This window comes from Callorhinchus milii, unplaced genomic scaffold, assembly GCF_018977255.1.
Source record: "Callorhinchus milii isolate IMCB2004 unplaced genomic scaffold, IMCB_Cmil_1.0 Scaffold1, whole genome shotgun sequence".
Taxonomy (NCBI): Eukaryota; Metazoa; Chordata; class Chondrichthyes; order Chimaeriformes; family Callorhinchidae; genus Callorhinchus; species Callorhinchus milii.
This window is the reverse complement of record NW_024704742.1, coordinates 65,730,534-65,753,469: the sequence shown is the minus strand read 5'-3', so window position 1 is coordinate 65,753,469 and position 22,936 is coordinate 65,730,534. Positions and strand designations below refer to the sequence as shown.

At 43.4% G+C, this 22,936-nt stretch overlaps 1 protein-coding gene, 1 long non-coding RNA gene and 1 pseudogene across 5 annotated transcripts; 2 read left to right on the top strand and 1 right to left on the bottom strand.

The window, feature by feature from the left end:
* Window positions 1–2,114: 2,114 nt before the first annotated feature.
* On the top strand, window positions 2,115–3,202 carry LOC121849574. The gene is made up of 2 exons (XR_006085266.1): window positions 2,115–2,735; window positions 2,886–3,202. It is a non-coding gene; the product is annotated as an uncharacterized LOC121849574 (long non-coding RNA).
* Window positions 3,203–4,302: 1,100 nt separating this feature from the next.
* LOC121850447 lies at window positions 4,303–17,748 on the bottom strand (annotated as a pseudogene). The gene is made up of 10 exons (XR_006085609.1): window positions 17,706–17,748; window positions 15,116–15,205; window positions 13,832–13,952; window positions 13,399–13,405; window positions 12,891–12,963; window positions 11,254–11,342; window positions 10,284–10,395; window positions 9,460–9,800; window positions 7,183–7,282; window positions 4,303–6,040 (listed from the first exon to the last, which is right to left on the bottom strand). The product of XR_006085609.1 is annotated as a negative elongation factor A-like (transcript).
* Window positions 17,749–18,060: 312 nt separating this feature from the next.
* Window positions 18,061–21,352, top strand: ino80b (INO80 complex subunit B). 3 transcript variants are annotated; one of them, XR_006085689.1, is made up of 3 exons: window positions 18,061–18,462; window positions 20,265–20,885; window positions 21,145–21,352. XR_006085689.1 is itself a non-coding variant. In XM_042343150.1 (2 exons), the coding sequence occupies exons 1-2, from the start codon at window positions 18,199–18,201 to the stop codon at window positions 20,721–20,723; spliced, it is 723 nt and encodes a 240-aa protein (XP_042199084.1). In that variant the 5' UTR covers window positions 18,061–18,198; the 3' UTR covers window positions 20,724–21,352. The 3 variants fall into 3 exon arrangements, 1 of the variants encoding a protein (XP_042199084.1); XR_006085688.1 differs by having other exon boundaries at window positions 21,036–21,352; XM_042343150.1 differs by having other exon boundaries at window positions 20,265–21,352.
* Window positions 21,353–22,936: the final 1,584 nt, after the last annotated feature.

Below are 22,936 nucleotides of genomic sequence, written 5' to 3'. Positions count from 1 at the left end.
AAGTCCGCGTTTAAAATGATTGCCCCTCCCCCCACCACCATTACTGATGAAGTTTAGTTTATCTGGGATGATTTATTTCTGGCAGATGAAAAAGGATATTTGTCCTCATGTCCAGACTGCCCCTAATTCTATGTCTCAGTCAGACTTTTGTTTTTTCTTTCTTCTGTTCTTTAACAGCAGCATCACTTTTAGTTCAAAAGCTAGGAGAAAGGCAGAGACTCACCGGGGAGAATAAAATCCCTTGTATCTGATAATAATACCTTTATCATTAAATATCAGACAGTGCTCGAATGGCAAGTCATAACCCAAATAGGGTGATCGTAACCGAGCTGGTCAAGGAGCAAGATATGGGGAATTTGGGGCCTAACTGGAGAAAATTCAAGTTTTTCACTAAAAGAAACTGATATAAATCACATTTTTTTAAAAAATTGGTGTTACCTTTGTAATGGTTTATTATTATCTTCATTACAGTATTATAATGACATTGTTATCATTACAATGTCATGGAGTACTATAGCTCAGTGGTTAGAGCACTCGCTTTGCAAGCGAGAGACGTGAGTTTGATTCCCAGCAGGGCGAAACCTTGGGCAAGGTTCCTTACTCCACACGCCTGATAATAATTCCACAAGAAAAAAACAATAATAAAATTGATCATTCAATCTACGACTGTTTGTGGGACACTGCTGTGCGCAATTGTCTGCCATGTTTCGTGCACAAATATACAACCACAAGAAGATTTCATTTATAGAGCACCTTTCACGTCGGGAGGACATCCCAAGGCGCTGTACAGTTGGGTCAGGACCTGAGCAGGGGGGACATGGTCAGGGTGAGGGGAGGGAAGGAGCGAGGAGAGGGTAGAGAGTCGAGAGAGGAGCTGAAGGCACAGTCAAAGAGAAACAGTCAGCACCTGAAAGAGGAACAACAACAAGAACTTGCACTTATATAGCGCCCTCCATGCAGGGTAGTGTCTCAGAGCGCTTAACAGGAGCAGAGCCTGACTCCGAGCCGGGGGGAGGGGGAGGTGGCCGTAAGCAGTCAAACAGGAAAGTTTTCAGACGGGACTTGAAGGAGGGTGCCAGTGAGTGAATGTATTTGAACGTGAGTGTGAGGATCAGTTTGGTGATGAGGAGCCAGTGGAGCCTGGCCAGACTTGGTGAGATGTGGTTACAGAGTTTGTTCTGGGTCAGTATGAGGGCAGCAGAGTTCTGAATGAGGTGGATTTTGTGAATGGTGGAGCTGGGGAGACCGGCGAGGAGTGCGTCTGAGAATCCAGGTGGGAGGTGACAAACGCACGCACAAGGTTTTCGGCTGCATTTGGGGTTAGGTACAGTCGGAGGTGGCAATGTGGCGGAGGTGGAAGAAGGCAGTCCTGGTCAGGGACAAAGGACAGTTGGGGGTCGAACCGGAGGCCTAGATTGCGCACTGGTTCGGTGAGTCTGAGGGAGAGACCAGGGAGGTTGAGCAGTTTAGATCCACAGGTGTGAAGACGTTGAAGGGAGCCAAAGAGTATGGCTTCCATCTTGTCCATATTCAGCTGCAGGAAGTTAACACTCATCCAGGCTCTGATGTCTGCCAGACACGCTGATAGAACATCAGCAGATCTGGAGTTGGTACTGGAGGAGGCAAAGTAGATTTGTGTGTCATCCGCATACATGTGGAGTTTTACCCCATTGTCTGCAGATGATATTGCACAGAGACAGGCGGTTGGTTAACTCGACCCAGGACTCGAACCATGCAAGGTGAGACAGTGGAGGAGGAGGGCTTGGTCGACGTAGCCGTTCAGCCCCTTGAGCCTGGTCTGCCATTCTTTTAGATCATGGCTGATCTATACCTCAACTCCAAATACCCACCTTTGCCCCATATTATTTATTCACTGGGTTATTTCCATGCCCCTTACTGAGCATGGCAATGGCATGGAAGTGAGAATGGGTTGTCTGGAAGTGAGAATGGGTTGTCTGGCGTGTGTCGGCACTGATGGTAGGGCAGAGGATGCATGTCTTTGTACAAGAGCTTTGGAGGTCTAAATTTGTTGTGTTCAAACTCATCTGCTGTTAAATTAATGTCCGTTTGCTGTAACTAAATGCTAAAACCACTCCAATTTGCTTCTCTCATAGCGGGCTTTGTTAAACAAGCAGCAAAGCCAGCCCCTCCTGGAGCTGCCCATGGGCTACAAAGCAAAGGAAATGACCGAGGAGATGATGGTTAAGCGTGCAGAGCGCGCCCGGAAAAGACGCCTCCAGGCAGCCAAGAAGGCGGAAGAAAGCAAAAACCAAACAATCGAGCGCCTGACGAAAACAAACAAGGCTAAAGTGAAGACGCTGAGAGAGAAACGGACCAAGAGAACCCATTACCCCATGATCAGATATTCAAATAACCTTGGGGGGATTACTGTTGCTTTTCCACCTGGCTGTTCTGCTCCACTCCCAGGGATCCCGCGACCTGTCCCCAAACCGATAACCTGTGGGGTCGATAGTTGCTCAAATCTGAAGAAGTACTCTTGTTCCAAAAGTGGGTTACCTCTCTGCAGCATTGGGTGTTACAAAAAGAATTTGCTGAACTTGGGTTTGGCTTGACCAGAAGTAAACAAACAAAGATACAGAGGTAGAGATACCTAGGAGCCACATTGATCCTCGCTGCCACCAGTGCACAGTGCTATCCAGCAACATTCACATTTATGGATAGAATATGAAGGAATGATAATGCACTCCAATGGGTTAGAGTTGTTATGATATGAGGTACATGTCATGAATGAGACTGTGATAAATTATCTTTTCTTTAACCCAGTCAATGTTTCATTTCTAGGAAAACTGACTGGATTCATGGATGGTATTTTGCAATTTTATCAATTTTGTTTTGTTTTTCTTCTTCTCCCCCTCCACGCAAAGCTAACAATCCCCACAAATGCTCAAGACACCCATACGGATATTGTTCAGTTGATCCAGAAGGAGGTCCACTTCAAAGAGTGCCAATGGAGCCCCTTTTTGTTTTTTACAGGTGATGCAGCCGAGATTGGCAAGAGTCCTCTTTGAGGAAAGCTCTACATGAGCACAGCAAGTCAAGACAAGGATTCAAACTCCAGCTACCCTCGTCTGAATACAACACTGTACTGTCAGACAGGCACCCAATGTGTGTACTCTATTTATAATGCTTTTTGAAAAGATTTATTTCATAACAAATGCAGCAATAAACTTATTTAGAAACATGGAGTCTCCAACCATCATATCAAGCGCTATAATCAAATGCATGAAGATGGATCATACATGATGCATCGGATTTTTATGCAATCTCAGGTAAAATTTATAGTTAATTAGATCAAATTAAATTGTATATTTTGTGACATCATCCTTTGAGACACTAGAGTATTATTCTATTATAGGGTGGGGCGAGGGCAGTAATACCTTTGTAGTCCTACCCAGATTACATTAGCACATCAGCAACTTGTAGGTTCAAGCCCCATTTGACTATTCTGAGCTTATCTTCTTGGTTGATACTCCCATGGATTGCACTGGAATTCTTGAAATTGCTGTCCTTTGGAGTGAAATGTTAAACCAAGATTTTGCAGCACTATTTTAAAAGGGAATTTTGCCACATATCTTGGTCAACAATCCCCACCAAATAAAATTGGCTATTTGTGGGACTTTGCTGCAGAGAAATTGGCTGCTAAGTAAGCCTACAAGTCACAGTGCAGTGTGTTCCAGTAAATCTTGTGAAGTGTTGACAACATGATCGAATGCTTAACAAATACATGGTAGGTTATTCCTCTGTCACATGTGGAACTTCATTTGCTGATCGACTGCTAACATAGGTGAAACATTTTGATTTTAGCAGCCCGCCTTTCTCCATCCCCCCCACTGATCATTAATTCACAAATTCCTAACATCAGCTAGGAATTATATAATGATGATTTACATTTATAACACCTTTTACATTGGGAGTACATCTTCTACACAGCTGGCTATGCACCCACGTGGGTTGGGTGTGGGGTAGAGGGGGTAGAAAGATAACGAAAAACTAGTTCAAAGAATTGTGTATGAACTGCCCTTGGAAAGAAAGAAGCTCCATGCAGCACATTATTGGATGAAACTTAAATGAAAGTAGTTTTTGACTAGGTAAGAGCATCAGTTCTATGTAGATCTGCTATGGAAGTGGACATTTCACAATAAACAAGAACCAACTTTTACAGAATGGACTCATCTATTCTACTTGAATTAATAAACCCAAGGCAACTCATTTAAATAAATAACTTAACTGGTTTAAGTTTCATTTTTTTTTGCATTAAATGAAGCCAAAATATGACCAAAATGTTAAAAATAGCCATACATTTTATTATGTTCAGAACTGAAACGTCACAACCTGCAGGATTGAATGGAAGTGACTTCCTGAGAATTGTACCTTTTACAGCTGGCACTTTTGAGTAAATATTCAGTGCAGTGTGTGCCACATTTAGAAATTTGTCCATGTATATATGGCACTGTGTGTGAGGGGGGAGAAACCACATAAGAGCAAATGTTTACAGAATCAGCTTGAAATGTCACATCGAATCTAAACCTATAAAATGAACTTGCATTGAAGCAAGTTAATATGTTTAATTGTGCAACAATCACCTCCCTCTGCATCAAACTACACCATTGTTAAACACTCTGAAACGCTCCCACGTGAAGGGCACTATAAATGCAAGTTGTTCTCAGTAAATCTATGTTTGCAACAAGTTACAAATTTACCTGGGTGTAGTTTTACTAACTGAACAAAAAAGCACCAAATTAAACCATTATTGTTACAGAAAATATTGACGCGAATTTTCAGGAAGTGACTTCTCGTTGAGATTTCATACCTGGCAAGTAGCTCAAGAGGTGTAGCTTCCAACAGAGTTACAATTGGATTCAAAAGTACTTCAGCAACCTAGCTAAGGTAGTCGAACAAAGTGTCACTGCTTCACCGAAACATGTCACAAATTGGTGAACAATCAGGCCATACTTGCAGAAAAGACGTTTTTAATGAAACTACTGATTATGCATTTTAAAAATTGTTGCTTATTATAAAATTCAGATACCAGTAGATTGATAAACTATGACACCAGTTACAATGTAACTTTATTGTGCTTGGTACTGTATGTCCAGTAAAAAGCACTATTGTCCCTTAAGCACTGACAGTTCAACCAGCTGTCTAAACACAGAAAACCAAACTATTTATGGCTGTGCATTCTTTAAACTGCACTTAATTACAGTCTCCATAGAAAATCTAATTTGTTATTTTACATCTTACACTATACGAGAGAAAGAGAGAGAAAAACCTAGAATCTTTACAACTGTACAAAAAATAGAAAAATGTAAGTCTTGCTGCCTTTGCAACAATACTTTATGAAACTGATAACATCTCGAGGGAAAGGCTCCAGGTACCAGGAAGAGCTCTGGCTTTCTAATGCTCTCCAGTTTAAAACCCAGCGCTTTTCTTTTTTGTTTTAAAAAAGAAAGTGAACCAAATCTAAGCTGCTTGAAATGATCATCCCACATATTTCGAATAAGACAAAAACCCACTCCGAAGTTGTGACCACACAGTAATTCCTGTCAGCTAACCATAACAAATGTTCTACATGCTTTTGACAGATCGGGTTTTCATGCTGAGTCGCTGGAAGTCTGGACCATCATTTAAAGACTTCGGACACATCACAGAAGACGAGATGACCTCACCAAGGCAGGAAATAGGAGGAACCACTGCTCACACCCCACAATCTGTAAAAATTGGTGTCTCCTGTGACATTTCAGAACGTCTGAAAATACAATCATTTAAGCTCAGTTCAGTGGCAACCAGGAGAACCATGCTGGTTTTGGTCCACGATTTCTCAGCGTTGGGAATTCTCAGGATACGTTTGTGATCGGCTTGTACTTCTTCAGTCTGGTCCACTGGCCTGTGGCATAGTTCATTTCGAAGACTGTGTCCACCAGCATGGTGGTGCTGCCCGTTCCGTCTGCTTTTGGTAAAAGCTCTGTGTGCTCACTCAGTTTGATTTGAATGATATCGCCCTGCTCTGGACATGGGTTTTCTGGGGAAATAAACAGATTCAATCAGTGCTGTGTAGAATAACTAAACAAACCATTCTTGGTTGGCATTCCTGTGGTCTGATGTGATAAGTTACCTGATCCCAGCCAAGGTAGCACTACCCTTAGTACAATTGGCCAACAATTCCCTCAAATAAAACTGGTCACTGCCTCCATGGCTGTTTGTGGGACACTGCTGTGCACAAATTGGCTGCATTTGGAGGCAAGACATTTGAAGGCAACATCAGAGATCTTAAAGGCAATCTGCTGGGTGTAGTAAGCCAGTGAAGCCTAGCAGGGATGGGAAAGATGAGCTCACAGAGACTGGTATGGGAAGTTTTCTGGATGATCTAGGAGCTTGTGGAAGGCAGAGCTAGGGAGGTTGGTGAGAGGTCACAAAGCTGAAGATTTTAGTTACGTGGAGGGCACGGCAGCGATGAGGTTATGGAGGTGGCCAATTTGATCTGAACACAGATGAAAGGTTTATAAAATGCCAAACTTTTGCACAGCCTCTGTGAGTTGGACTGACCAATTGTTGATGGGAGCCGAGCAGAAGAGCCTCAGCTTTGTCAATGTTTAGTTGGCAAAAGTTAAGGTTTGTTCAGGGCTTGATGTCTGACAGGCATCTTCAGAACAACAGTGTTCCTGGAGTTGAGGGTGGAGGCAGAAAGGTAGAGTTGGATGTTGCCTACATACAGATGACGTTACCAAGACACGTAGATGAGGAATAGGAAAGAACAAAAGGTAGAGGCCCGAGGAACCACACATCACCAAATGGGGCTGGGAAAAGTACAGCAATTTTATATTGCACCCTTCACATACAATGACGTCTCAGAGTGCTTCACAGCACAATGAGGAAGTGGGAGAGGAAGAGGTGGTGACCACAGGTGTTGAAGAGGTAGGTTTTAAGGTGGGATGCAAAGATAAGTAGAAGGGAGGGGGTAAGGCAGAGGGATAAAATCACAGAATTTCAGAGGTTAGAAGTGTAAAAATCCCTCAGAGGAGGGGGGGGGATATGCAGCAGATCTGTGGTTAGCTGAACAGAGCGGGCAGACAGAGGAGTCAGTTAGGGAAGTGTTCAGAAAAGGCAGTGATGAAATAGGAGAGCAGGGGAAAGGTGAGAGAAGAAAAAAAGGTTTCAACACACCTCTAGATCCTGCCATAAATCCAAGTATAAGAGCCTTCTCTGGTCGAGTGACCTTGTTTGCAGTTTTGAACATTTCTTGGGCCGCATACATTTGGTCTCTCTAGAGAAAACAAAAACATGAACAAGGTCAACTGGAGGCCATCAAATTAAAACTATAAAAAGTAACGTTCCTCGTATCAGGTGATTCTTTTACAAACTAAAATCCTGCTTTATAAAGAGCATTCATCTTCTAAATAGCCCTCCCGAAGCATCAACAACATGAAACTATGTCCATAAAACTCCCAAATAATTTTGATATATATATGCACAAATGTACACAGCAATCAATAGTTTCTTCTCACTTTCCTCTTGTTGTCTCTCCCACGACATTAATCTTCACAGTTGGGTGGAATAGCAAGTCCCACTTCCACATCTCCACCAATACCATTCTGCTCTGTAACTAGACGATACCCACAAGACGGGCTGGATGGCTGGCTCTAGAGTATTTTTCAGTAAAACTCACACAAGTCTTCTGTATAAATCATATTATCGCCTAAGTCATACATCAACCAGAGTTACATTCAATTTCCTATTATATCCACTTAAACATGCACCAGTTGTTTCGACCACTGCATAACTCGTAACACCCCTACCGCATTTGGCAGCTGTCGGGTCAAAGCTTTGTTTCCCGCGTCTACCTCAATCGGGAAACCGCACAAGCACACCCCAACGCACAAGCACACAGATCCTCACCCTCCCTCTCGGGGGCGTAACATCAACTTTGTCACACGTGCAGGTGGTGGGGGAGAGAAGAGCATCACTTGATCACGTAGTGCGTTAGGGGGCACGGAATGCCTGATCATGTGGAGAGTGAAAAGGACCAGTCACCTCATGTGCACTTACCAGCCTTGAAGCAACGTACGCAGTGCTCCATGTGAGACAATCGCGGGAAGCTAAGTCCTGACCCATCACCACATTGTGCACTTACTGTCTGTAGCTGAAGGATCGCATGTTCAGTATAGAACAGTGAACAACTACAGAAGACAGGTTTTGACCAGCCATCATGGCATCAGGCAATGCAGATACCCCAAGTAACCATAATGATAAGGACCTATCAGGAGAAGTACCAGATTCTCCAATTTTGCAAGGCAAATCCTGAAATGAATACTTTCAGGCAGAGTGAATTGAGGTTTATGTCTGACTTAATATTTTCTTAAAAGTGATTGATAAATCAGTTATAAAACAAAATTACATTTGTATAGCATCTTTCACGTCGGGAGGACATCCCAAGGCGCTGTACAGTTGGGTCAGGACCTGAGCAGGGGGGACATGGTCAGGGTGAGGGGAGGGAAGGAGCGAGGAGAGGGTAGAGAGTCGAGAGAGGAGCTGAAGGCACAGTCAAAGAGAAAGGTCTTGAGACCGGCCTTGAAGGAGGAAAGGGAGGAAGCGGCGAAGGCACTGGGGGATAGAGTTCCAGAGCCTCGGGGCTGAGAGGCTGAAGGCCCGACCACCGATGGTAGGCGGGGGGGCGGGGGATGTGGAGCAGACCGGAGCCGGAGGAACGGAGGGTACGGGCAGGTAGGTAGGGGGATAGTAGGTCAGAGGTAGGGGGGAGGAGGCCTGTGATGGCTTTGTAGTGAGAATGAGGATCTTGAAATCATCCTCTGGGATGGGGAGCCAGTGGAGTTGGGCGTGGATGGGGTGATAGGGTCACAGAGCCTGGTGCAGGAGAGGACACGGGCTGCAGAGTTCTGGATGATCTGCAGCCTATGGAGGGAGGAATCATGATATGACTTATGCAAGTTTGCCATAACACATACTTTGCATAAATCATATTAAATGTTATTGTCCCAACTGATAAGACTTGTGAGTTTTACTGTAATGCACTGTACCCAGCCCTTAGAGCAGCACAGCGAGGCCAAGTCCAAGAGTTGCACGGCGAGCAACAAATTCATTACTTCCCTCACAGTATCTGGAGCACAAAGTCACACTGTGAAAGGCTTGAAGGCTTTCTTATCAATGTTGCTTCTAGTGCCCAAATAATACAATAAAGGAAGTTTGTAAGATATTGGACAGTAGGCCACCATTCTGGCCTAAAACTGTTGTTATAAGGAACAAATGAGGTCTTCTATGCAGACGCATGGTGATCGAGAAACGATGGGATGACTATCGCAGTACATAAAAGCAACAGTGTCACTGGGCGCTTTCCTCCGATGTTTGTCAGATGAACAAATGAGTAAGAATCCAACTCCCCCTCCTCCCCCACTCACAACGTTGGTCAGTGCAATTTGTACTTACTGTGAGTGAAAGATTCCTCCGAGGTTGTTGCTGCTGCTGTGTCTGTTGTGGCGGTGGCTGTGCCTGTTGTTGTTGTTGCTGCGCTTGCGGCTGCTGCTGTGGGGTTTGCTGCTGCTGCTGCTGTTGCGTCTGCTGTTGTGCAGGCGGCGTCTGTGCTGTTGTAGTGACAGAGGCAGACGCTGGGGTGGTGGTGGTGGCTGAGGTAGTTGATGCAGTCGAGCTGCTGTTAAAAATGGGCGTTCTTTGTTTGAACTGGCCAGGCAGACCAGAGGTAGGTGCTGTTGACTCTTCCGATAGTCTATTCGTCTGTAAAGCCTCCCTCACTGATCCACCCGTGTTGGCTGTGTGATGGAAAAAGTTTTTTTTAATGACTTCCGTATACATCAACCTCTTAACACTGATGTTAGAGAGAAAGTTTGAAAAACAATGCCAGAGACAGAAACAATCAGAAAGCAAGACAGAGACACATCGAGTCAACCAAAAAGAGGGGTTTGTCACAATATGGTCATTTAGTGATACTCTAACTTGCAATAGAAGAAGCTTTGATTACCACTGTTGCCAATTTGCATTTTGTGCGATGACCAGTTATCCGCTCGGTTTCCACATCCATGATGGGGCCGATCCGTTCGTGTGGATAATAGGCTCGCTACCGTATTGTTAATGTTGGTCTCAAAACAACTGCTTCCGATTGTGCAGTCATACCCAGTCTCTGCTACTTGAGCAACAAACTACAATCCCAGATATCTGCAAGATTACTACATGCCCCTCTACAAACAAACAATAAATCACAGATCGATGGATGTTAAATATCTCTCACAACTCACCTTGCGGAGTTTCTGAGCTGGGAATGTAGGACGATGATGGTACCATGCTGGGTGTAGCAGGCAAATAACTGGTAGATGGTAGTGGATTATCATTGTTTAAAGCACCGAGTTTCTGAAGTGAATACAGAAAAGAAAATGTGAGATATCATTTGTAGCTCTTAAAGGCCTTTGCACGGATTGGTTTGTGCTTTATAATAATAATAATCCTTGCATTTGATATAGTGGCTTATCACATCTGTGAGACGTCTCAAAGTGCTTCACAGAATATACTGTAAAGTGAATTGACTGGATATTATGTGGGAGAAACACAACAGCCAATTGCGCACAACAGTGTCCCACAAACAGTCATGGATTGAGTGATCAAGTTATAATTATTACTTTTTTTAAAAAATAGCAGCTTGAATGAAATGTTATGTATTATTTACTTAAGATTTGTTTATAACAGGACACTGGCTCTTTTGTGGAGGACAGTAATCTCCACTAAAATTAACAGTCACATACATACGTGGTTATGTGGAAGCCACAGAAAGTTTGTTCCAACTCAAATGGATTTTGTGTATAGTATTTTTAGTTAAGATCAATTGCACAAGATTCCGCAAAACCTGAGCAATTCCATATTGTTTTCCAGTAAATAAATTAATATTATAGGCCTCTTCTGCCGTTTGATTCTTTCTGTTTCTGTTTCCCAAAACGTATCGATTTGATTTACCTGAAAGCATTCCTCCAAGTTTACTTATCTTATTTACATCTTATTTAGTATCTATTTAAGGTGCCTTCAGAGAAGTCTTCTTTCAAGACTAACAAGTCTCAGCCTATCTTCTTGGAACTTGGAAGCCAAGAATTCTCTGATTTATGTTCTAGAGAGTTTGTAAGTCAGTCATCATATAGAGAGTGGATGCAATTCATCTTAACTAAAAGCAAATCAAAACCAGAAGCATCACATCTGATTTCCAGTTCAGAACTAACCTACCTGAGTAGACACCAGACCAACCGCATAATCTGGTGTGACACTGTCCAGAACAGTTTCTTCTTTGGCAGGCTTTTCTGCAACATCTGCATCTATATTTTAAAGAGAAAACAAAATCTATTGACCATTCTGAATTATGTGCATCTATCTCTGAAATTATTTATTTATTTTTACAAAGTATCCTCAGAGATAAAATAATTCTTGCATATGATATAGCGCTTTAGTACGTGGTTAAGACGGCTCACAGAATATATTGGAAAGTGGATTGACTGTATTTTGTGGGCGAAAAATGGCAGCCAATTGCACACATGCCTTGTTCTTTCAAAGGGTTGAATGAAGGCTTTTGATGCCCGAAATCCCAGGATCACCATCATTACCTTAAAGTGATTGTCTTGACATCTTAAGACTGTGCAGAATTTTGGAAAAATCTAAAATTCAGTCTGTAGTTGGAAGCTATTTTTCTGCTTCCAAATTAAAACTCAGGATAAGCTGTTATCTAAAATTGTTATTTTTGGGGGTAGGAGCCAGGTGTCTGTAAAGCCGTTACCATGCTTAGGGAGTATCCAAACTAAACAAAACATATGCATGCGATCTACCCATTGATGTGTATTCCATGTATCAGGAGTGGAATGAGCACTCTCTCCCTGGAGTAAGCCTAACTTCCTGTTCACCTGACATTAAGGGCACTATATAAATATAAATTGTATTTGCCAATTCTGGAGAGTATGAGGCGCAGGTTGACAAGGGTCAGAACTTGGGAACCCTGAGTATGCATTGGAGTTTAAGGTCAAACTTCACCTAAAACCGCAAAGGTTGCCGTTGAGAGCTCTGTCTGGCAAGCTTCCTGCTGCTTGCTCAATTGGGACCAATCTCCACTCGTTATGGTCTTGGGTTTGCAGGGTTAATAGGATCCAGTTGTGAAGAATCCCATCCCCAGTGACCTGCTTTTTATCCAAGTTCTGGTGATAAGTCATTGGTTGGTTTATCATTAGTAGTGCCCTGGTGCACTGTGGACTCAGCCTGCTCAAGAACTTGACTTCCTAGCCTGCTAGAAAATTCACTCAATTCTGTCATTCTGTTGCCAAGCACATCACCTTAGAGACAGCTTACATTCCCCTCCACTAGTCAGATACACACACCAAAGAGAAGGAAATAGAAGGGTGTTGAAGGAGTTAGGAGTGGATGAAGACTTGTGTTTCTGTCCTGTACAATCTATGTAAATCTGTGTTATTGTCTTAAACTTTAAGACAGTCGTAACCGGAAATGCTTCTGATCTAATTTGCCAGTTTGGGTCACATTTGTGACAGAGTGGTATTTAAGAATTGTTTTAAGATTTTTTGAACTTTTATAGCCAGAAGAAAATAGCTTGATTCTAACAGAAACCTCACAGCTGAAACAGCAACAAGCTAACTGTACATTTACAGTTTTTATATATATATATATATATATAAATACCCTGTACCTACCATTCAAACATGATAAATTTGGCAAATGCAATGACATCAAAACACATGTGCATCTGTACAGGGATTGCACTATACAGAGTTGAGGATTAGACTGGGTTTCGCGCTGTGGTTGCCTACTTGAATCTCTCGGATGACAAATAAAACACCAAATATACAAGTGAAGTCAGATTACACCAACCTAATGTCTCCTTCTCCTCTTTGCTTCCCGACCAGCACCAACCATATCCAGCTCAGAAATGTCCAGCAACTAGAAGAATCAACAGATCTACATCAATTTTGCAGTAATTATTTTTGAATTGGGGAAACCTTCATCTGAAATAGAAAACTTGTCAAGGTTTGATTATAAATACACAATAATTTAAATGCAGATTGAATGGTGAATTTACTTGAATTTTACTATTCAACAGTCTAACCAAATGCTGAGAAGCAAAGCAAATTAAACACTATACTTCACAATAATATGGAAGTACTCCAAACAATCATCCTGATGCTATCAGTACTTAACGTGCAATCTCATTAAATAATACATAACATATATATATAAAAAATATACAACACCAAAGAGAAGGAAATAGAAGGGTATGTGAAGGAGTAAGGAGTGGATGAAGACTTGTGTTTCTGTCCTGTACAATCTATGTAAATCTATGTAAGTTATTGTCTTAAACTTTAAGACAGTCGTAACCTTTACACTCATTTAAATTGAAAGTGACCTTCAACAACAACAACTTGCATTTATATAGAGCCCCTCACAGCAGGGTAACATCCCAGAGCACTTGAGAACATAGGGACATACAGGACATTAACATACTATCTGTTTTAAAACCACTTTGTGTAAAAGGATTAAGATAACACACTTTCTGAGAATTGCTACACTTGATATTTTAAAAGAGATTTGTTTTCTGGAGATGGACAATTGAGGTTACAAGTCTGGTTATCAGTTGTAACATAATTCCTGACTCCCAATAGGAGCCATCAAAATTATTACACAAGATACTTTGCAAAAACACTTTGAAAAAACTGGTCAAGGAGGAATATTTTTTTAAGACACACAAATATATCAAGAGGTTCAATGGCAAATCACATGCACACTGACAACCAATTACACTCACCTTAACGCCCTCTCCTTGCGCAAAGGTGTCCGACCTGCCATTGGTGTTCTGTTGGTAGATGGACTGAATACGCTGGGAGTAGTGGGACTCCGGAATGGAGCTTGCTTTGGAATCCCCTTAAGAGGAGCTGCAAAGTTACAATCAGCATTTACAACTGATATACATGAAGCCAGACATTTTGCCCTTCCACCTAAATCACTACTCGAGGCCATTCAGCTTTGTGTGAACCATTTCTTTCCTGGACTCCTCGTCCAGGCTGGCCTACCATGGTCTGATCACCAGGCAAGGCAACAGTTGAGCAGGAAAACAATAACTTACACATATTTAATAATAATAATCCTTGCATTTGATATAGTGGCTTATCACATCTGTGAGACGTCTCAAAGTGCTTCACAGAATATACTGTAAAGTGAATTGACTGGATATTATGTGGGAGAAACACAACAGCCAATTGCGCAACAGTGTCCCAAAAACAGACTGCATGTTGCGTGTGGAGTACTTGCCTAAGGTTTCACCCTACCCGGGTCCTCTCGCCTGTGAGAGCAAGCGTGCTAATCACAACACTACGGGACTCTTGACAGTCCATCCAATCATGGTCTGATTCGGCCAAACCTGGCCAGCTTTAACCAGTCAAAGCACAGTGGGCGAGCATGCACGAATTTACATCATAAAGACAGAAAACTTCATGTGAGGGATCATGGTCTAGATAAAAACAATTTACAACCTGGAACCAGACCACAGAGGCTATGGGGAGATTTAATAGAGGTGTTCAAATTATGAGAAGTTTTGATAAGAATAAATAAGAAGAAACGGTTTCCACTGGCAGTTGAGTCTGTAACCAGAGGACAAAGATTTAAGATAATTGGGAAAACAACCAGAAGGAGATGAGGAGAAATTTCTGTTATGCCCCAAGTTGTTACAATCTGGAATGTACTGCCTGAAGCGGTGGTGGAAGCAGATTCAATAATAACTTTCAAAAGGGAATTGAAAAGGAAAAAAATTGCAAGGCTATGGGGAAAGAGCGGAGGAGTGGGTGTAGTTGGTATCTCTTTCAAAGATCAGGCACTAGCACGATGGGCCAAATAACCTCCTTCTGTGCTATAAGATTCTATGATTACAGTCCACCACTTAGGAACCCATTTGCTGCACGGATTAAGATTTTAATTAAGAAAGCTATTCCGGTGAGCATTTTTCATATCTATCATGTGGTCAATAGATATACCATAATTCTAAACCGATCCGTTTACTTAGGCAACTTTGGGTGTGTTCTATTAAACAAAAGACACATACTAGTGGTATCAATTTTCTTAACCAAGCCTCTCCCCTTGGCAAGAAAAGGCACTCCAGATGTCTTTTTGAGCTGTTGTGCAGTCTCTGTTGCTGAAAAACAATAAAATGACACGCATTGAACACAGACTCCAATTGGACACAAAATCATAACAGATTAAAAACGATTGATAACAAGTAAACCCCTGAAAAGTTCCTCCAACCAATTAAGCAAGGATTCAGAAGTTATTGTTTACCTTAAAATTAAAAGAGCATCATTGAATTCACAATTTTAAACAGACATTTTAATACAAAACAAATCAAGTAGTCTGTCACTCAGCCTGACTGATTTACTAGTTTCCCTTTGTGACAACGCCACAAGAGCATCTTCTGAACAGTTTACTTATTCTGTTCAAGAATATTATTGTAACAATCTTGTTGCATTTTTCCACACAGTTTTCTTCATAAACTCAGTCAACTTTTAGCTGCACAGTGACTTAGGCTTCTTGGCTAACACACTGCAAAGCTGAGACAAATACAATCAGTTTAATAAAGTTACTCAAAACATCTAGTCATTTCATACAACAACAAAATTTCATTTATAGAGCGCCTTTCACTCCGGGAGGACGACCCAAGGCACTGGACAGTTGGGTCGGGACACGAGCATTGGGGGGGGAAATGGTCAGGGTGAGGGAGGGAGCGAGGAGGGGGAAGTGGTCAGGGTGAGGGGAGGGAGCGAGGAGGGGGAATGGACAGGGTGAGGGAGGGAGCGAGGGGGGAAATGGTCAGGGTGAGGGGAGGAAGGGAGGAGCGAGGAGGGGGGAAATGGTCAGGGTGAGGGGAGGGAAGGGAGGGGGCGAGGAGGGGGGAAATGGTCAGGGTGAGGGGAGGGAGCGAGGGGGGAATGGTCAGGGTGAGGGGAGGGAAGGAGGGGCGAGGAGGGGGGAAATGGTCAGGGTGAGGGGAGGGAAGGGAGGAGGGGAGCGAGGAGGGGGGAAATGGTCAGGGTGAGGAGAGGGAAGGGAGGGGGCGAGGAGGGGGGAAATGGTCAGGGTGAGGGGAGGGAAGGGAGGGAGCGAGGAGGGGGAGATGGTCAGGGTGAGGGGAGGGAATGGAGGGGCGAGGAGGGGGAAATGGTCAGGGTGAGGGGAGGGAGCGATGGGGAAATGGGTCAGGGTGAGGGGAGGGAAGGGAGGAGGGGAGCGAGGAGGGGGGAAATGGTCAGGGTGAGGAGAGGGAAGGGAGGGGGCGAGGAGGGGGGAAATGGTCAGGGTGAGGGGAGGGAAGGGAGGGAGCGAGGAGGGGGGAGATGGTCAGGGTGAGGGGAGGGAATGGAGGGGGCGAGGAGGGGGAAATGGTCAGGGTGAGGGGAGGGAGCGATGGGGGAAATGGTCAGGGTGAGGGGAGGGAAGGGAGGGAGGGAGCAAGGGGGAAATGGTCAGGGTGAGGGAGGGAAGGGAGGGAGGGAGCGAGGCCATCATGTTACAGAAGATGTCACACCAAACATGGTGATCGATTATTATCTGCCCTCGAAATGATAGCGCTCACAAACACTGATCCTTTAAGAGGGTCTAAATACAGTTAAGCACTAGTACTGAATACAACAACAACAACAAGATTTCATTTATAGAGCGCCTTTCACGTCGGGAGGACGTCCCAAGGCGCTGGACAGTTGGAAATACAGTTAAGTACTTCTAAAAACAATTATCATCATTCTTCCCCATGTTTCAGTTGTTGGTCACTGTGTAAAAGAACACACACACGCACGGGGGTAACAGGACTTTGTGGACAACCTGCACAATATAGCTGCCTCTGGAGGATATGAGATAATAATAATCCTTGCATTTGATTTAGCGCTTTTCACGTCTTCGAGACATCTCAAAGAGCTTCACAGAATATACTATAAAGTGAATTGACTGTATATTTGTGGGCAAAATGGGGCAGCCAATTGCGCACAGCAATGTCCCACAAATAGTCGTGGTTTAAATGACCAAATTATTATTACTTTTTTGAGGAATTATTATCTCTGGAAATTGATCCGCCAATCGACTAACAACCTACTTACTGCTAGGTAAAAGAGGCGTGCGGAGTAAGGAAACTTGCCCAACATTTTGCCCCGCCGGGAATAGAACCCAGGTCTCTCGCTTGCGAGGCGAGTGCTCTAACCACGGAGCTACAGGACTCCACTTCATGAGATGAAGTCAAACCTGTAGGTTAGTGACAGGAATTGCATTTTGAACAGATCTTCTTTCTGACCTGAAATTAATTCCAGCCAAGTTTTCAAAATGTGCCAGGTTCACTTAATCTTGTATTTATTTTGATCTGTACATTTATATATTACTTTACCAACAACTTGCATTTATATAGTGCCCCTCATGCAATGCAGCATCCCGGAGCACTTGACATTGGCGGAGTATGACACGAAGTCGGGGGAAGAGGTGGGGGGGAGGTGATTGTAAGCACGATCGAAAAGGAAGGTCTTTAGGCAGAATTTGTGAGTGGGGAGGGAGGGCATTTCTGGTATCTGCAAGAATTCTTTCAAGCTGGCTGTCTTGAAAGAGTTGTGTACAGAAACAACTTGTACTTCAGTGAGCTGGACATAGAGAACAGGTACCTGTGATTCTACACTCAGTGAATTTCTGATCGAAATCATGCATCTGGGAAGGTTCAGAACAAAACATGGAGACTTTCTCTGGGTCTCCAGATTTTTACATTCCTCCACATTCAGATCCAAGTACAAATTAATTGACTACCCGTCTCTGCAGTTTATAGGATGTTGCTGGCACAGATGTTAGATTCAAAGGTTTAGCCCTAATGGAATTAACCGTTCTGTCCAGCCTGGGTCAAAAGGAGCGGCCAGAATAAACCAGCCATTCTGGTCAGCCAAGGTGGAGTCTGGAACCCGAGAACAGAGGAACCGAAGCCAGCAAGGTCTGCTTGGAGCTAGCTCAGCTTCAGGGAGACCTTGCTTACCTCCACGCTCAGGGCCAGCCCCAGGAGGATAGATTCTAGTTGGTCATTTGAATTTCGATAAGCACTGGTTTGAGCACTACTTGGTTGGTTAAGGCAGTGGAGATCTGCAGGAGCCGGTGGTACCAAACTCCAGCATGATTCAGCTCCTTCACAGACAGCAGAACAGGAGAGAAAATAATTGTGAAATTGAGCTTTTAAAATACCCTTTCTTTTTTTTCAAAAAAGACGAGGAGAGCAACTTGGATCCATCACCCCTTCCTGATGTGGATTTGGAAAGTCTTCCAGGTCGGGAAGAGGATGAGGAACAGCGCTGGCTGGATGCTCTGGAGAAAGGGGAGCTGGACGATAATGGGGAATTAAAGAAGGAAGTTGATGAAACACTACTTACAGCCAGACAGGTGAGAGACAGCATTCAGTCTTAAAATCATAGAATCCTACAGCACAGAAGGAGGCCATTCAGCCCATTTTGCCTGTGCCGACTCTTTGTCCAGTTACCAATTAGTCCCACTCGCCAGGTAGGAGAGAAAAATTATAGGCCTAATTTTCAGTATTTATTAATGGAATTCCATAATAAGGAATCCCAAAGCTCACAAATGGCTTTGGATGAGTTCCTCTCTTTCTCCCTCTCCTCATGATGGAATAGCTTGCTGACATTCATCTTTTGGCTGACACATCATGACCATCATTGGTTTGAGGCACTGGATGTCTGCATGATGCGGTGGAACCAAACACGAGTCAGCTCCTTCCTGTAACCATAAGGAGTCCCTTCAGAATTCCTGAGAGACAGGAAATGTACCAGAGTGAGCTCCCACAGCATAAAGTATTTGTTGTCAGGAATCCCATTTGGCACAGGGCAGATCCCTTGTTGTGATATCTGTTAAGATATATCACAAATTAGTTCTCTATGTTGTCTCGACGGAAATGAACTGCGGTGAGCTCCTGTAACAATTTGTGTCACCTTTTAATAATAACACAAATCGCAGGACAGTCAGCACCTGAAAGAGGAACAACAACAAGAACTTGCACTTATATAGCGCCCTCCATGCAGGGTAGTGTCTCAGAGCGCTTAACAGGAGCAGAGCCTGACTCCGAGCCGGGGGGAGGGGGAGGTGGCCGTAAGCAGTCAAACAGGAAAGTTTTCAGACGGGACTTGAAGGAGGGTGCCAGTGAGTGAATGTATTTGAACGTGAGTGTGAGGATCAGTTTGGTGATGAGGAGCCAGTGAGCCTGGCCAGACTTGGTGAGATGTGGTTACAGAGTTTGTTCTGGGTCAGTATGAGGGCAGCAGAGTTCTGAATGAGGTGGATTTTGTGAATGGTGGAGCTGGGGAGACCGGCGAGGAGTGCGTCTGAGAATCCAGGTGGGAGGTGACAAACGCACGCACAAGGTTTTCGGCTGCATTTGGGGTTAGGTACAGTCGGAGGTGGCAATGTGGCGGAGGTGGAAGAAGGCAGTCCTGGTCAGGGACAAAGGACAGTTGGGGTCGAACCGGAGGCCTAGATTGCGCACTGGTTCGGTGAGTCTGAGGGAGAGACCAGGGAGGTTGAGCAGTTTAGATCCACAGGTGTGAAGACGTTGAAGGGAGCCAAAGAGTATGGCTTCCATCTTGTCCATATTCAGCTGCAGGAAGTTAACACTCATCCAGGCTCTGATGTCTGCCAGACACGCTGATAGAACATCAGCAGATCTGGAGTTGGTACTGGAGGAGGCAAAGTAGATCTGTGTGTCATCCGCATACATGTGGAGTTTTACCCCATTGTCTGCAGATGACATTGCACAGAGACAGGCGGTTGGTTAACTCGACCCAGGACTCGAACCATGCAAGGTGAGACAGTGGAGGAGGAGGGCTTGGTCGACGTAGCCGTTCAGCCCCTTGAGCCTGGTCTGCCATTCTTTTAGATCATGGCTGATCTATACCTCAACTCCAAATACCCACCTTTGCCCCATATTATTTATTCACTGGGTTATTTCCATGCCCCTTACTGAGCATGGCAATGGCATGGAAGTGAGAATGGGTTGTCTGGAAGTGAGAATGGGTTGTCTGGCGTGTGTCGGCACTGATGGTAGGGCAGAGGATGCATGTCTTTGTACAAGAGCTTTGGAGGTCTAAATTTGTTGTGTTCAAACTCATCTGCTGTTAAATTAATGTCCGTTTGCTGTAACTAAATGCTAAAACCACTCCAATTTGCTTCTCTCATAGCGGGCTTTGTTAAACAAGCAGCAAAGCCAGCCCCTCCTGGAGCTGCCCATGGGCTACAAAGCAAAGGAAATGACCGAGGAGATGATGGTTAAGCGTGCAGAGCGCGCCCGGAAAAGACGCCTCCAGGCAGCCAAGAAGGCGGAAGAAAGCAAAAACCAAACAATCGAGCGCCTGACGAAAACAAACAAGGCTAAAGTGAAGACGCTGAGAGAGAAACGGACCAAGAGAACCCATTACCCCATGATCAGATATTCAAATAACCTTGGGGGGATTACTGTTGCTTTTCCACCTGGCTGTTCTGCTCCACTCCCAGGGATCCCGCGACCTGTCCCCAAACCGATAACCTGTGGGGTCGATAGTTGCTCAAATCTGAAGAAGTACTCTTGTTCCAAAAGTGGGTTACCTCTCTGCAGCATTGGGTGTTACAAAAAGAATTTGCTGAACTTGGGTTTGGCTTGACCAGAAGTAAACAAACAAAGATACAGAGGTAGAGATACCTAGGAGCCACATTGATCCTCGCTGCCACCAGTGCACAGTGCTATCCAGCAACATTCACATTTATGGATAGAATATGAAGGAATGATAATGCACTCCAATGGGTTAGAGTTGTTATGATATGAGGTACATGTCATGAATGAGACTGTGATAAATTATCTTTTCTTTAACCCAGTCAATGTTTCATTTCTAGGAAAACTGACTGGATTCATGGATGGTATTTTGCAATTTTATCAATTTTGTTTTGTTTTTCTTCTTCTCCCCCTCCACGCAAAGCTAACAATCCCCACAAATGCTCAAGACACCCATACGGATATTGTTCAGTTGATCCAGAAGGAGGTCCACTTCAAAGAGTGCCAATGGAGCCCCTTTTTGTTTTTTACAGGTGATGCAGCCGAGATTGGCAAGAGTCCTCTTTGAGGAAAGCTCTACATGAGCACAGCAAGTCAAGACAAGGATTCAAACTCCAGCTACCCTCGTCTGAATACAACACTGTACTGTCAGACAGGCACCCAATGTGTGTACTCTATTTATAATGCTTTTTGAAAAGATTTATTTCATAACAAATGCAGCAATAAACTTATTTAGAAACATGGAGTCTCCAACCATCATATCAAGCGCTATAATCAAATGCATGAAGATGGATCATACATGATGCATCGGGATTTTTATGCAATCTCAGGTAAAATTTATAGTTAATTAGATCAAATTAAATTGTATATTTTGTGACATCATCCTTTGAGACACTAGAGTATTATTCTATTATAGGGTGGGGCGAGGGCAGTAATACCTTTGTAGTCCTACCCAGATTACATTAGCACATCAGCAACTTGTAGGTTCAAGCCCCATTTGACTATTCTGAGCTTATCTTCTTGGTTGATACTCCCATGGATTGCACTGGAATTCTTGAAATTGCTGTCCTTTGGAGTGAGATGTTAAACCAAGATTTTGCAGCACTATTTTAAAAGGGAATTTTGCCACATATCTTGGTCAACAATCCCCACCAAATAAAATTGGCTATTTGTGGGACTTTGCTGCAGAGAAATTGGCTGCTAAGTAAGCCTACAAGTCACAGTGCAGTGTGTTCCAGTAAATCTTGTGAAGTGTTGACAACATGATCGAATGCTTAACAAATACATGGTAGGTTATTCCTCTGTCACATGTGGAACTTCATTTGCTGATCGACTGCTAACATAGGTGAAACATTTCGATTTTAGCAGCCCGCCTTTCTCCATCCCCCCCACTGATCATTAATTCACAAATTCCTAACATCCAGCTAGGAATTATATAATGATGATTTACATTTATAACACCTTTTACATTGGGAGTACATCTTCTACACAGCTGGCTATGCACCCACGTGCGTTGGGTGTGGGGTAGAGGGGGTAGAAGGATAACGAAAAACTAGTTCAAAGAATTGTGTATGAACTGCCCTTGGAAAGAAAGAAGCTCCATGCAGCACATTATTGGATGAAACTTAAATGAAAGTAGTTTTTGACTAGGAAGAGCATCAGTTCTATGTAGATCTGCTATGGAAGTGGACATTTCACAATAAACAAGAACCAACTTTTACAGAATGGACTCATCTATTCTACTTGAATTAATAAACCCAAGGCAACTCATTTAAATAAATAACTTAACTGGTTTAAGTTTCATTTTTTTTTGCATTAAATGAAGCCAAAATATGACCAAAATGTTAAAAATAGCCATACATTTTATTATGTTCAGAACTGAAACGTCACAACCTGCAGGATTGAATGGAAGTGACTTCCTGAGAATTGTACCTTTTACAGCTGGCACTTTTGAGTAAATATTCAGTGCAGTGTGTGCCACATTTAGAAATTTGTCCATGTATATATGGCACTGTGTGTGAGGGGGGAGAAACCACATAAGAGCAAATGTTTACAGAATCAGCTTGAAATGTCACATCGAATCTAAACCTATAAAATGAACTTGCATTGAAGCAAGTTAATATGTTTAATTGTGCAACAATCACCTCCCTCTGCATCAAACTACACCATTGTTAAACACTCTGAAACGCTCCCACGTGAAGGGCACTGTATAAATGCAAGTTGTTCTCAGTAAATCTATGTTTGCAACAAGTTACAAATTTACCTGGGTGTAGTTTTACTAACTGAACAAAAAAGCACCAAATTAAACCATTATTGTTACAGAAA